The following is a 16,204-nucleotide window of genomic DNA, read 5'->3' as shown; positions in this document are numbered from 1 at the left end:
TGGTGGGTTACGGTGGTGTTTTCCTGTAGATCGTGTTTGTTATCAATACTTGTTTATATTATTGGGTTCTGTTCACATGATATACAATGTGTATTTCCTTATATAGGTGGTATTTGCCTGTGGCTGATATATTTGCCTCTTACAGCTAATATGTTATAAAATATAAGTGGGCAGTTTCCTGATATAGTATTATTTGTATGCCATCCTTTTGCCCTTTTCCATGATGGCAGTGGATGAGGCTGGGACTACTAGTCATGTGCACAGCCTGATATGTCACGTGCTCTGTGATGTGAGCTAACAATTCCCCCTCCCCCTGTTCCAGGCACGCGCAGTAGGACGCTGAGTCACATGGCTGCTATGTCTTGAATGTTCTTCCTGGAACCTTGTTGGTGAGCCCATGCTTTAATTGTTACTATTCAGATTCAGCTATCCATTCATTATTCAATGCGCAATGTACGATATACACAAGGGTATTGTTATCACTCTTGCACTGGAATACTAGATTTGTCTATTTTTATACATGCACTTTGTTTTTAAGAGATATATTTTACATATTTGTCGCATTTTATGTATTAGCGTGCTGATAGCTTGCATTTTATATCTGGATGAGCTGTGTCGGAGTTCTGTGTCAGTTCTGGGACTTGCACTTGCTTTTTTTCTTGGATATACTGTGCAGCTTTCCTTACATCTATGTGTCTGTGTGTTTTCATTCAAGAACCAGCAGCTGTGTCCGTGTGTATACTGTGTTTGACTTTGCAGTGTGAGCAGCTATGCCTCGGGCCAGCACATACAGCTAGTCATAGTATTTCCACTATATATGCATTAGTGCCATCTTCTGGACATGAATAAAAGTATGCTGTGTCTTCTGATTAGGATTAAATAGTTAGACAAGACGATTGCTGGAGCGCTGCTGATCAGGAGCGCCATGAAGACGTCTGCTGCAGTTTTATCTGGACTCCTCCGTTCCACTACTTGTCTCAAAGCTGGGCGATCCCTATACCCCCATTTATTCCACAATCCAAACCAGCTCCCTGCACACCAGCCCAGAAGATGTGTTCATCTCTCTCCAGCACTCTCCGCTAAGACCCTACTCCATAAATTCTCAACCAAATCCAAGTAAGCAGAGCTTTACTATAGGTGACATAGGCAAACTGATCTAAAGTGATCCTTTATTTCTCAGGATGAAATGTTACAAGGTGAATATTTGTTTTCTTTACCTCTTTCTTAACAGGAAGAAGCCTTGGTATGACAGTCCATCTTTTATGAGGCCTGTAAGTATTGTATGGCTGAACTAGCCAGAGTATTCACCAGAACTGTGACGTCAGTAAGCGAAATGACCAATTCCTCTATTTTTCCATAACCCAATTCCAACTCCTGCTTTGAATCTGACTCCTTTGTTAATGGCTGACAGCCGTGGTCAAACAGAAGCAGTAAAGCTCCTCTAATTCAGTCAAAAGCTAGTGATTGTATTCCTATAAAAGTAAATATGGGACAAACTATGCATCTAGTTATAAAATATAAAAATTTATGGGGCAACACGATGGCTCAGTGGTTAGCACAGCAGCATTGCAGCACTGGAGTCATGGGTTCAAATCCTGCCAGGAACAACATCTGCAAGGAGTTTGTATGTTCTCCCCGTGTGTGTGTGTGTGTGTGTGTGTGGATTCCCTCCCATTCTACAAAGACATACTTAAATGGAAAAAAAAAAGTACATTGTGATCCGTATATGGGATAAAATATTTTTTTTATTTTGAAGTCTGCGTCAGTAACTCCAACCAAAATTGATCCCGACTCCATAACACAAACGATTCCCCAGCCCTGGTTTTCACAGCTCCATAGCACCAAACTTACTTAAAGAGTAAGGGTGAATTCACAAGTAATGAATTTGCCATGGATTTGAGGGTAGATTCTGCCCCCGAATCCGCAGCAGATTCCATCTGCTGCGGGATTCTATTTTTTTTTATTTTTTTGGGGGGGGGCAGGTTTATTCTGCCTTGTTTGCCAGTTTTCAATTATCAAATTGTTGGGTGTCCAAATCCCAGCACCCCCATGAGCAGCTGTTTGAAGAGGTTATGGCACTTGGACAGGCACGGTGGTCTTTTCATTGAAGACCAGGCACAGCGCTGTTTATTGTATAGCTACTGTGCCTGGTATTGCAACTCTCTACTACTTGAATGGGACTGAGTGGGAAATAGGCCATGTGACTCATGAACGTGCCATAACTGATCATCAGGAGTGCCAGGTATTAGACTCCCACTGACCTGGAATTGATGACCTATCCTAAGGATAGGAAAAGTTATTAAAATTCTGGACAAGCTCTGAGGCCAGGACAATGCATTGTAACTTGCAATGAGTTAGTCCGCTGCAAATTACAGAAACAGATGTTAACCATGTGCAAATTACAGTGCGCACTACAGTAGCAGTGAAGAAAATGGGAGTTCAAGAAATCTCATGCACACACTGGTTTAAAAAAAATCTGTGGTGGTTTTCAGCCTTTGCAATAAAGGTTGAAAATCAGTCTAGCCATTGGGATCCAACAGTCAACTGCAACGTGTGGTAAAAGCACTAACTGATTGATGACCAATCCTTAGCTGAGTGCTGGAAGTGCGTCTCAAATAATTCTTCATATTCTGTCATGTGAATGGCCCCTAAGGTTGCATTTGCAGAGTTAGGCCACCTTGTGTAGTCTGGGTAATACAGTCTATATGACGGCTGCATTCCCTGGGTTGACTGTGCCTTCACTGAATGGAGTTTGCTTCATCGTAGTCATCTATAATACTGTGAGTTCTAGCAACACTGCTTGTCTTCTGTCCCATATGCGGTGTAGACTCATGTTGTTGCTTGAACTCACAGCATGATGGATCACACTGATGCACTGAGTTTGGTTTGGCTATTAAATGGGTTATATTACTTGGACTACTCACCACCATCTTAATTTGCCCTTAAAATTTTTCCTACCATTACCTACTGATCTGTCAGGTTTCCATCTTATGCCATTTTGTGACTGAAGTTTATTATCATTGTTACCCTGCAGGATGATAAGCCAAAAGGGTTAATGAGCTTGATGAAGGTACAACAGAAAGAAAAACGGGGAAATAATGTGCGGATTAAGATTCTGAATTCAATCCTGTACAAAGCACTGACCGGACTGCTAAGCACGGCAGAAGTTAGTGAGGAAGTTTATGATCTTCAGATCCAGCTGTCAAAGGTAATGTGTAATATCCCAAGATCCAGTCAGAAATTCGCAAACCTTTTTCTTGCTGCATCCACATAAAAATGTTTCCTTATTCCCTGGCAGTGTCTCTTAGCACAGCCATTCCTTAGTCATTTTATGGTTGCACGTATTTTACATAATGCTTTACTTGTTACGAAAAGAACTAGATGTAGTGTAGCTGGAGCCTTGTGTCTAATGGATTGTCTGATCATCGTTGTTCCATTGCATACTAACTTGCTAATTGGAAAACCTTTATTAATTTTAAAGAATATTGCTATGTATAGCAATAATCCTTTACCACTCGACTAAATTTTCTTTTTTTGTCCCCATCTGCTGGCTTTTGCAAAGATCAGAACCCCTGGTCTTGCTGTCTTGTGCTACTGTTCCAAACACTGCTAGCTACTGTGGCCAATTTCAGCACAATTCTGTGGGTAAAACAGAAGTATTATTGTCAAAATCTTGAAACCATTGGCCTCCATAAGTAGGCAAGGATTCGTCCATGTGCAGCATCTACACACCATGTGTTCTTATCCTGAATGAAACCATATAGCCCCCTTAATGTTCATTTAGTGCCTATGCCATATGTAGAGCTACCATGGGAATGGCATGTTAATAATGAAAGGTTATTTCTTGATCATTGCAGGTGTCTGTAACTGTGGACTTCTCGGTCTGTCGTGCCTATTGGATGACCAGTGGTGATAAAGAAATGGATGCCAAGATTGGAACAGTTCTTCAGAAATATGCTCCTCGTTTTCGGTATTGCATGTCACTTTTTTACCATATGTATTATTGAATGTGTTTGTGTGCAAAGTCTTACAAACACAGGGGTTTTGGGGATGCTGTTTTAATAGTGTTGAGTGACCTACTCTCAGGTTAGGTAATCTGTATCAGGTCATTGAGTGTTTGACAATAAAATAATAGTAAATAGACTGGTTGTGCGCTGAACCAATAAGAAAAAGAAAATGTGCATCTTTTCACTTAGGAAATATTAGGCCTGCCGGTGAAAGGGCAGGTACACTATTGCCTAAATGGAAAGATGCATACCCCACTGATCCTTCTCATTTGACATATTGTTCTCAAAGACAAAAGAGATACTTTAGCTACATTTTTGTCTCTAGACCAGTATACCTCCAGAGATTTAACCTCTATGAAAGATATGGGACTAGGTCTAATTATATTAACAGTAGTCTGTTATTTGTATTGGTCTATAGTAGCGAGTGAGACATTAATTATTTAATATCTGTTTACTTTTAATGTTCATATTATAAGTCAAGTATTAGTCGTCTTTGCACATTTTCTTTTTTACGTTGAGGGTTTGACGCGGTTCCAGATGGCCTCCAGAGCCAGAACCTATACAGGGGACTGTTCAGTACACTGGCACAACCAGTATATACTGGACTGAGCTTTCTGCTGGTAAACCTTTGTAGAAGGTGGCACACAATATAGGAATGAATCCATCAGCAATATTTTAGCCTTTAGAAGCCTGCTTCAAGCTAGAAATAGAAGTCCTATCCATAAATGTCCTGTGGAGTCCATACGTTGATGGTTCAGAGCTGTTCTCGTGGCACAAGGCAGATTTATTTTTTGTATGTAATATATGATTTATCACTTTTATAGGTACAGAGGTCAGGTCTCATAGCTCAACTAAACAGCTTTTGCTTTTCTGGCAGGATTTGTTGTTAACCTTTTTAAGAGGACCTTTCATGACCTCGGGCACTCGTGGTTTTATATATCGCAGAAAACAGACAATTCAGCACACTGTCGGCTTTCCCATTATGTGCCCCGGGTGAAGAGCTTTCGGTACTGTTACCGATATCTCTTCACTATCAGAAGGGTGTTCCTGACAGTCTACCTGGGCTGTGAGGAACTGTAAAATATACAATATTTGGTGAAATCCTTACTATCTACATAGCTCACTGTCTGCTCTCTAGCGTTATATAAAACTGCATGTGCCCAAGGACATGAAATGGCCTCTTTAAGATAGCAGGGTAGTGTGTATATTAATGTTCGGTGAATTTTTTCATATTTTCTTTCTCTGCCTTCTAGAATTTACAATTTTTCCTATCAATATAGTTAAGTGAGGGCTTATTCTTTGCATGATGAGTTATATTTTTATTTGACATCATTTTGGGGTACATAAATGTTTTGATTGGCTTCTATTAATGCCAATGCAATCTACAGTGCTTTGCTGAAACTGGAAATAGACACGAGTAGTGGTTATAAACTTGGGTACAGGTGCTACACATTGGTAACAGCATGAGCAATGGAAGATTTTTGTATTTAATGTACTTCAGTGACTACCATGCATAGAAGAATAAAAACAAGCAAAAAGATGTTGCATTACAGTGATGGTTCCCTTTATGGAGACTCTCCACTGGATTCCTAGCCAAAAGGACAGGTGAGTATATAGTGATTATTCTAAGCCTCCTTATGAGTTTAAAAAAACAAGTGGAAAACTCCTTTAAGAACACACATGCTGCCAGAAGATCAAAAGTTTAGTTACACTTTAAGACTGGGGCCCTACTTAGAGAAAACGTTTTGGCCGTGGCAAAAAAAACCACTGCGTTTTGCAGTATCTGCAGTATCGTTTTGCTAAGTGTATTGCAGAAAAAAAAATCTGCAGTGGCAAAGCTGCGTCTTTAAAAAAAACCCTGCATTATGGTAGTTGCAGTATATCAATTATATCTGCAGAAACGCTAGCATTTTCCATATAAATATAATAGGGGAAGAAGGTCCACGGTGGAAAACTGAGAGAATGCAATGAAAAGCAATGCGTGTCAGCTGCGTTATTTTTCCAAAGCTTTTTTTTTTTTGTTGTTGCGTCTCGCTACATGGATCTTAGCCTAAAGGTGTTTTCCACTAATTACATCGATCACTAAATTACAGCGTAAACTGTAAATTGCTAAGGGTTTATAAATGCCTGAAGAAACAGGCTTTTTGTAGCATAAAATGTGAATCCATGGCACATTCAAATGATTTACCCTATATTTTTCAGACACCTCCTTATAACTCATCAAGTTCTTGGAAATGTTCCTACCATTATGTTTTTGAAAGACCAAGAAGATGCTAAAAGACAAGAGGTGGTATTGTATTCTTTGAGTATGGGGAATTGCATAGGTTATCTAAAAAGGACTATAGTGACCATGTTGAATATTTAAGGGGTTCTCAAACTCTCAAAGACACAACACTCCCAGCGTTTTCAACTCCATGTAGAGAAGTAGACTGCTCTATACGTTGTGCAGTGGCCATGCTGTTCCCATTCACACATATGAATTTTAAGTTCTTGATACACATTTTTAAAGTGGTTTTCCAGCCATACTGTTGACCAACCTATCCACAGGATAGGCCATCCATTTAAGATCTGTCAGGGTTCAAAACCGGACCCCACACAGATTATCTGTTAGTTGAATAGGAGTGATGCTATCTGTCCACTATCAGCTTGCGGCACCTGGAGTTTGTTGCATAATCTGATCTGTGCAGGGTCCACATGTTGGACCACCACAGATCACAAGCTGATGACCTATCCCGTGGATAGCTTATTTGTATGAAAAATGGATTTGGGGTCAACACTTAAATTGTGACAGCCCATCTGCCCGCAACATCGCAACCTGTTTAATAGGGACTCTGCTCAACAAACAAACTTTTTCTTTTGAGTCTCACAAAGTTTGATCGAAATGTACACTAAGGACCTTATATTTATAAATCTATATGGTAAGCATATCAGTAATGCATATATTCTTAGTGCTAATGGGGAAAAATGCCAATAGATTTAGCCGTGAAAATAATTTTAATATATTGCTTGTTTTATGTTTTCTCTTGATCTCCCATCCGCTGTGTATGAAGTTTTAGTTTGGTGAATACTCTGTGGTTGTCATGGTAACATTAACAGATCCTTCTTGGATGTCCTGTCAGAATAGTCAGATGATAAGAAGTTCATGCACCGATTAGTTAAGCTGCATTCACATCTACACTGGTATTTCTGCTTTTCTGTACCATTATAGGAATGAGAAAATAAAGGATGGCACCCAACACACCCCACTAAATCCATTGGGGTCTTTTGGATTTGTGCTGCACTAATTCACCAGCTTTTCAGATGGCACCCATAGAAAAAGCTTTTTACAATGTAGATGTTACCTAGCCCGAAGCTAGGTTCACACTAATGTCCGGGTTGCAGTCATTTGGGTCCACATGGAAACTCAAAGGACCGAGACCCTTTCTGCTTAAAAAGTAGTTGCACGTGGAAACCGTGGAACCCGTAGTCCTTGCAGGACTGTTCTCTGTCGATTTTAAGCTGATTCTTCTACGGAGACTCAACGCAAGTGTGAATCCAGCCTTAGTCTGGGATATTAACAGGGTATCCATGCATAGTTTTTCCATGTTAATGTTACCAAATGGCCCCATAATAAACTGTAAACTATACATACATTGCTGCAACTGTTAGGAAATCAAGAGGATGGAAAAGCAAGACTAGAAATGGAATATATTAGAAAATCTCCTTCTTTTCAACAAAAAAGCCTATTGAGCTAAAATAAAAAATTATTTCAAGAAATATATCATTATAGCATGCATCTTTTCCCTTTTCATGTTTTTTGATGGATAAAAAAGTGAATTGTTTAATTTTATTTGCATATAAAGGTTGAAGAACTATTGGCAACTCTAGATTTTGGAGATAGTGACCCTACAGCCAAAAGTGGTGATGCAGCCAGGTATGTGTTTGTATTTATTTATTTATTTATTTATTTATTTTTTGCTTTATTTTATAAAAACAAAAACAAAGTAGAAATAATATAATAATAATAATTAATAATAATGTAGAGCTTGCCCACATTTACACTGGAGGGGTCAGTCTCAATCCTCTCATTGGCCAGTGAGTTGATCACTTCTGTTTATAATCTTTGTTTAATTGTATACATTAACCTCTTGGCACACCTGTAATAGTATGACATGGGAAGCTGTTAGTTAGCACATTATTCTATACTATTTTGGCCTGGACATTGGGCCCATAACATATAGCTGCTGTCATAGCTAACCACAAGTAGATAGGGGTAGGGGTGTTGTGGTGTCCTTTGGGCATCCCGGGGTCTGTTCCATCACTTCTGTATTGCACTGAACAAAGCAAAAGAAAATTCTCCTTTTTCAAACAAAAATGGTTTTCTATGTTAAAAAGAAAAAACAATACAAAAATCAATATATTATTTCCACACCAGTAACAACCTACAGAATAAAAATAAACCATTATTTAATCTGTAAGGTTAACACCCTAACAAACATATATTTTTTTTAAACTTGTTTTATTGAAAGTTATATAATAATATAAATACAATCAGGAAAAAAGGAAAAATAACACTCGCAAGGAGCACAAAATAAAATAAAATACAAAGAAAGTACAAACGGAAAACATGGACAACTAAGGACAAGCCACCTCGCTACCCGCTCGGATCCCAACACACCCACCATAGCAATAGCACAATAGAAAGCAAAGTACAAGAACATCAATAGCAGCGCAACATACCGGTACAAGGGGGTCATGGACCTTCCCAGCAGATGCCGTTCCTCAGGACGCAAAAGTGTCCAGTGCCGAACATAATGAGGGAGCAGAGTATTGGGTTGGGGTTGCTGGGGAATCACACCACGCTCCCCACACTTTATAAAATTTCTGGGGACAACCTCTACCTTTACATATAATTTGGTTAAATGGCAGAACTGAATTAGCTAGCTTCCGCCACTAGGATATCGACGGGGATTTTGGGGCCATCCATTGCAAGGCGATGGCCTTCCTGACATAAAATAAGCGTTCCCGGAGAAAGATCAGAGTGTGGTGCTGCCACAGGCTGGGCTAAGACATCCACTAAGAGGTCCACAACCCCCCTCCAAAAGTTTTGCACAATTGGACAACTCCATACCATGTGCCATAAATCCACATGAGGACAGGGACACCTAAGGCAGTTCGGACTTGGCAAACGACCCATCTTATGTAGACGGGCCGGTGTCAGATAGCACTGATGTAAAATAAAAATCTGAATAAGTTTATTATTGGCCGATGGTGAAACATACTGAGAAGACTCTAAAACATCCTGAAACGTTTCATCCATCAGCTCTGGAATATTGGTGCGTGAACGTGTCAGAGCCGGGGCCTCAGCTAAGGACGCTTTCGTTTGAATTAAATGTTCATAGAGGATGGAAATTAGGCCTCCAGGACCCTGAGAACGGAGCACACCAATCAATGGATATTCGGAGATGGCATTCGGCTGGGTAGGGAATAATGAGGAAAGTGCATGTCGTATCTGAAGGAACCTAAAGAATTGACGTCTGGGAATTTCATGTGACGTAGTCAAGGAGTCAAATGTTACAAACACCCCTTGTGTGTTTACCCTAACAAACATATTAAGAAAAGTCAGACATAATTTTTTGCAATCTCCACACATAAAATTTCATAAAGCGATATAAAAGTAAGATGTACCCCAAAAACAATCCCTCAACCAGCTTTGTATACAGAACAATAAAAAAGTTACACTTTTCTTTCAGAAGATGGCAATGTAAAAACAATAGATTTTTTTTTTTAAACCTACATTTACTTTTATTACGCAAAAATTAGTAAATCACAAAAAAAGAGTGAAATGTTAAAAAACAATGCCAGAATTTAGCTTGTATAGCTTACTTTTCCCTTCTTGCCACAGCCAATATTGCCCTAAAGTCAAGTTAGATGATGACAACAGCCTGTAATCATGGTAGTGTGAACTTCGCTTTAGACAGCTTGCTTTTTGGACACAATGTCATTTTGCAGAACTGCTGAAATACCAGTAAAGTGGCATCCTGTCATGTGACCCCATTTTGGAAGCTGCACCCATTCAAGGAGTTTTCCCAGGGGTGTATTAAGCCTTTTCACACCATAAGAGTTGCATTATTTATTTTCCAGAAATGATTGTGCAGCTAATGGTGAAAAGTGAAAATTCCAATTTTTCGAGAATAAAATGTCATTTCAGTGTACAAATGTGTTGTGCCCAGCTTGTGTCAGAAACAAATACTCCAAAAACTGTTCTACCTGGTATAGCAGTTTTGGAGTGTGTGTCTCAAGCTGGGCACAATATATTGGCACTGAAATGGTGTATCTCTGGAAAAATTGCAGTTGTAACTTTTGACTATGAGCTGCACATTTAGTTATAGAAATTAATTTAAAACAGTCAAGGGTTAAAAATGCTCGCTGTGTTGATATATTCCTTGAGGGGTATAGTTTACAAGATATGGTAATTTCGTGAGAAATTCCACTTTCCTGGCACCTCTGGAACTGTGCAAAGGCATGCATCCAGAAACCAATCCCTTTAAGTGTACACTCCAAAAGTAAAAACACGTGGCACTTCTTTCCTTCTGAGCCCTGTTGTGTGCTCAAACTGTTGACACCCACATGTACAACTTTTTTTATACCCAGAATAACACACTTAAAATTTTAGTGTGTGTCTCTGCTTACACAAAGTGGGCACAACATATTGGGCACTGACATGACATATTTCTTTAAAAACTTTTCACTTTGTAAGTTAATTTTTGGTGAGCACTTAAATTTATTTTCTGCAATTACCCACAAATATGTAAGGTAAATAACCAAATTAGGCCTCAAATGTCCATGTACTCTGTCACTTATGAGCCCTGTTGTATTTACGTGACATATTGGGCACTGAAATAGAATATATCTGGGAAAATTTCAGTTTTATTTTGTACCATTCACTGCACATTTCTACTTGAAAAGTATCTATAGGGGCAAAATAATCACTATAGCCCTTGATAAATATTTTGAGGGGTACAGCTTCCAATATGTGGTCACTTCTTAAAACTCTCAGCTGCACTAGCACTTTAGGGGCACTGCAAATTGGTCATGACACCTGAAAAAGATTCTGCCCTCCATGATCCTAATAGCGTTCATCTCCCTGCCCTGCCTTGTGCTCAGACAGAAGTTTTGATCCACATGCAGTATTGTGTGGCACGATTGGAGGCATAGCTGTAGAAGGTGCCATGGTAGTTGTTGCTGGGCCCTGAACCCTGATGGTGCCACAAAGGTCCCTGTGCCATTTAAAATATAGCACTATTCTAAATAGTACAGGATTAGTAGGGGCTCTACTACAGACTTTGCATTGGGGTCCAGGAACTTAAAGTTATGCCTCTGGATACTTACTCCTTTAACTGCTTGTGAAAATGAAATGTTTGGTGCTAAAGTGATGTTTTATTGAAAGAAATATAATTTTTTTCCAGTGGTAATACTGTAAAATCTGTGGGGTCAAAAATGCTCACTATACCCATTGATAAACTCCTTCAGGTGTATAGTTTTCTAAATGAGGTTTCCGTTATGTACTGTAACTTTAGGGCCTGTGCAAATAAGGCACCTGAAAACAGTTACCTCGTGGGACTAAAACAAAAGTTCTTTATTTTCCCCATTTCAAAAAATGTTGTATTCTGTATAAAAAGCAGACAAACAAACTATTTCTGCAGTTGTAACATGGTGTAGAGTAAAAGTAGCTTATTTATATAGCATGTTGATGTTGTTAAACAAACTCCTAAAAAAAAAAGCAAGATTTATTTATTTGCAATTTATTTTTCACCCACAAAATATAAATTAATTCTATGGTATCAATTAAAATGAAAGAAAAAAAGTGTTCCTACAGGAAAAATAGATGATGGCTAAATATAAATTTATTACTTTTGGAATTTGGAGACAGACTTAAAATCCCTTTTTTCTAGTAGCAGTAAAATAGAAATACATTTTTATGGTTTCTACAGTGTTAACAACCCACATAAAAATGTGTATGTCTTTATATCACATGGCAAACATCATTAATACATTTATATGTATCCCAAAATTCATATGAATGGGTTTGGAAACTGGCTGTCAGTTTCCATCCAGTTTCTCGGGCAGAAGACAGAAACCTGCAAAGCAGGGACCGAGCGCAGGTGTGAACCCTCCCTCATCTATAACACTATACTCATTAACTGCCGCATGATTTTGCAGATAAAAGCATGTGATCATTGACACAGACAAAGCCAATGTACCGTATTTTTCGGACTATAAGGCGCACCGGACTATAAGGCTCACCTGCAAAAAATGCCTGCTAAGGCAACTAGGTTCATATATAAGGCGCACCGGACTATAAGGCGCACCATATAGGGTGCGATTATAGGATGCACCAGATTATAAGATGTGCTGAATTATAAGACGCTGTACATTGGATATTGAATGAAGCACAGTTATGTCACTGGGCTGCTGCACACAGAGCTGTACATATCACAGCTTCTGTATATGGTGGCCGTAGTGCTCAAACCATTTACAGCAGGGGTGCTCACACTTGTATAGGGGTTGAGCTACTTATAAATTGACCATTTTAAAATTATCTACTGTGTGGGCAGAGGCTTGGGCTGCTGTGTGAGCGGGGCCCACAAGTTTACCAAAACTGGGCGGGGCTTAACACGTCTTAGGGGCGGGGCCTGCTCTGATGCAGACATTCTGATTGGCTCATAGCACTGCCCGGGCACCCAGCACAGAGCCAACACCACTGCCAGTAATGCCGGTGCCCTCAACACAGACCCCCACAGACCTCCTGCCCGCGGCTGCCTGGAGAGCGGGGAAGGCAACATCCCCCAGAGCTGCTACTGCTTCTGTTCTGTGTGAGACACAGGGGACAGAAGCAGCAGCAGCTCCGGGGGATGATGCGCTCCCAGCTCTCCAGTGTGACACAAACTAGGCGGGGCTGCGGCCCAGGCCCTGCCCACACAACAGACTGCTGTGAAGAACACGTAAGGCAGCGAGGGGGCGTGGCCAGCAGCCAACATGGCCGGACGCTGTCCTAACATCGTGCCACAGAGTGTAGCAGTCACACAGCGGTCACTTCGGCGTGGTGGAGAGACCAGCGACAGCACGACCGGGACCCAACCAGTTGTATTGGGGAAGAGACAGCTTCAAATTGAGTTTCTGCAACTCTCATTAGAGGTAGGACAGATCCATATATAAGGCGCACTGGACTATAAGGCGCACTTGCAATTTCTGAGAAAATTCTAGTATTTTATGTGCGCCTTATAGTCCGGAAAATACGGTAACCTGTTCTCTAATACATATCTATTACCTGAATCAATATAATAATAATTTCTTGTGAGCGCACAAGCAGGGAGCAAGCACTCCATACAGTTGCACACGGTTTGAATCATTTCCTAAAACACTTGACCTTGGGTACAATGGTTAACCACAATCACAATGACCATACCTATATATTGATAACACCCCTTGAGAAATTTACTGCTTTGACCTTGTAGAAGAAACCTTTTTTGCTGTTTGTCAATATAGGAACTATTATTCACAATACTGTCATAACGGATTTTTTTTTTTTTTTGTATTTATTTCAGGAAACTGGATTCTTTATCTGTTTCTGAGATGTCAGCACCCTCCGCTCATAGTGTGTTTGGAATTGACCATATAGAACTTAACAAGAAAATTACAGAGTACAAGAAAAAAATGAAAGAGAAGCCAATAGAAAATGTGACCACTGAATTACCGGTGTCACAGCAGCAACAAGAACAACTGGCAGAGATTAAGAAGCAACAACTACTAAAGAAAAAGTTGAAAAAACAAAGGTGGACTGAGGACAGTAACATGAGCCCACAAGATTACTTATTGGCATCGGACAATAGCTTGTACTCTGACAATCGGGAGGAGTATGATGTAGAACTCAAGGAGGACATAGAAGAGACAGAAGATGGTGGGAGAAGTTAAATTAAGTATTTGAGATCACGAGTTATTTTTATATGAACTTGTATATGAATGAGCATATCTTCTATACTATCCAAATTTGCCAATTTACAATAATAAAGATATTTATAAATTATAATATATTTGAAGTTGACCTCCCTAAATGTTCTGAGAACTAAGTTATAGTAATTTCCTTCAACATGTGCAAGAGCTTAAAAGTGTAATGCATTCTTTTACAAGATTTCTAGGATATGGGTTTGTGGGGTGTAGAGCTGGGCATTGTAACCAAGTGGAATCGACCATATAGTGTTTTGTTTTTGTTTTTTTGTTTTTTTGTTTTGTTGTTAAAAAAAAAATCCCCATACAAAAATAACAATTTGCTTTGGATTACAAAAATGTCTGCACTACGAGAAAATGGCTGCTACCACATGTTGTCCAAGGTTTATACAGAGAATTCAACTGTCTGTGAAGTTGTAGTAACATCTGACAGGCTCTCAGCCAATAGACAGTGGTAGGTGGATCTTACAGTGCTGATGTCGAATGCTTGGACACTTGTGATCAACCTTTGGTTGCTGTAATGGTGGACATGCAAATAGATCAGTGATCCACCTCTCTGCATCACAGTTGGGCTATAGCACAGGTCAGAAAAACCAATAGGAATTCCAGCAATAGATAGAGGACTAGGAAAACTTAAAGACTCAATCAATTATACAAAGCAGATTAGTGCTAGAATTCAATAAATATAGGATAGGTTCATAGACCTAGTGAGTGACTAGGCAAATCTGTACTTCTTCCACTGCATTGCTTAAGCAGAGTTAACTCTTTCATTGCCAATTATCAAATTTTGTCTGACATATAATGAATTAGTGCAAGTTCATCTCTATACACATTCTCTAAACATATTTTTTTACTGACTAGACAATTCCGTTTTTTGTTCGGCATCTAGTGTGTCCACTGCAAATCTTAAAAAAAAAACCTGTTATTTCAGCATTTATTTTTGCATTTTTTTTTTGGTGTGGTTAGTAACTAAGCACTCTGTACATTAAAGAGGACTTTTCACCTCCTGGGGCACATGCAGTTTTATATACCGCTAGAAAGCCGACAGTGTGCTGAATTCAGCGCACTATTAGCTTTCACGTTCTGTGCTCCTGGTGAAGAGCTATCGGTGCCGGTACTGTAGCACTTCACTGTCAGAAGGGCTTTTCTGACAGTCAGTCAGGAACGCCCTTTCTCACAGTAGCATCTATAGCGTTGTACTGTGAGAGAGGGCGTTGCTTACCGCCTAGCGATGACGCTGTGCGGTGAGGATTGCCCCCCCCCCCCAGTACTCATCTATGGACGAGTATTATCAGAAGGGGAGGGAGGAGCAGCCTTGGAGAGCTAGAAATTGGATAGAAGGGTTTCTAGGGGCTCTAAGGATCCATTCGCACGGAGTATTTTGGTGCGGATTCTGACGTGGAATCCATTAAAGTCAATGGGAGGCTTTTTTTCTGCACGGAAAATACTCTATGTGAATGGACACTATGTTTTAGGTCAATTTAAGGTGTGATGCATACAGAACTTCTTTGATCCAAAACAAATCTTGGTCTTGAACTTGAAACAAAATGAATCTTGAGAGGTATGCCCACAGGGCTGTTTTAATAGATTAGGGGGCCCGGATAATTTAATTTCAAGTTAACTAGTCCCACATAATGCCCTTTCCCCCTCAATCACCAATGTTACACAAAATAATAAAAGAATACTCACCTAACCCCATTCCCATGGACCTGCAGGCTCCAGCTGTAATGAAGTCTACGGCTGAATAATGGAACTGATAGCTCCACGCTCCACAATTGTATTCAACCTTCCAAGGACACAAATAGAATTGAAATTACTGCCTGCCTCCCAGAACAGAGGGACAGCACCCAAAATGTGATCCAGGTAGACTGAGGGAGTCTTCGCTACATAGGGCCCAGATACACCATTGGCCCTATGGTTAAAGTGGCATTGTTAGCCCATGTATAGTGGGGTGTCATAATGAATGGAGATATGCGTGTGTTTAAAGAAACACATTTGTTGATGCCAAGCACACCAAAGAACCTTGGTGCTGGCCTTGCATTATTTTGGAGAGTACATTTAATACTGGACAGCCCTGTTATTGACACCTATTAAATTTGTTTTGCTAAATGATCAGAAAACTTATAAATGCCATAAGTCTTAAAGACTGACTAAACAAAATCTCATGAATTACCATTAAGTGTTCTACAGAATTACATATGCAGGAGTCT

The 16,204-nt window shown here is 39.8% G+C and overlaps 1 protein-coding gene across 1 annotated transcript; it reads left to right on the top strand.

Moving 5' to 3' along the window:
- Nucleotides 1-338: 338 nt before the first annotated feature.
- RBFA (ribosome binding factor A) lies at nt 339-14,148 on the top strand. The gene is made up of 8 exons (XM_075272192.1): nt 339-389; nt 874-1,116; nt 1,232-1,271; nt 3,035-3,208; nt 3,858-3,970; nt 6,210-6,294; nt 7,850-7,920; nt 13,595-14,148. The coding sequence occupies exons 2-8, from the start codon at nt 926-928 to the stop codon at nt 13,959-13,961; spliced, it is 1,041 nt and encodes a 346-aa protein (XP_075128293.1). The 5' UTR covers nt 339-389; nt 874-925; the 3' UTR covers nt 13,962-14,148.
- The last annotated feature ends 2,056 nt before the right edge of the window (nt 14,149-16,204 follow it).

Source organism: Leptodactylus fuscus, chromosome 4, assembly GCF_031893055.1.
Source record: "Leptodactylus fuscus isolate aLepFus1 chromosome 4, aLepFus1.hap2, whole genome shotgun sequence".
NCBI lineage: Eukaryota > Metazoa > Chordata > Amphibia > Anura > Leptodactylidae > Leptodactylus > Leptodactylus fuscus.
Note: the sequence above shows the minus strand (reverse complement) of the source record. Positions and strands in the feature narration are given on the sequence as shown.

What these genes read in the sequence shown, in the direction of transcription:
- RBFA (XM_075272192.1), top strand. Translation starts at nt 926, where the DNA reads ATGAAGACGTCTGCTGCAGTTTTATCTGGACTCCTCCGTTCCACTACT. An exon ending in AAATATGCTCCTCGTTTTCG is followed by an intron (nt 3,971 to 6,209) that starts GTATTGCATGTC and finishes TATATTTTTCAG; the next exon opens with ACACCTCCTTATAACTCATC. An exon ending in AAGATGCTAAAAGACAAGAG is followed by an intron (nt 6,295 to 7,849) that starts GTGGTATTGTAT and finishes TTGCATATAAAG; the next exon opens with GTTGAAGAACTATTGGCAAC.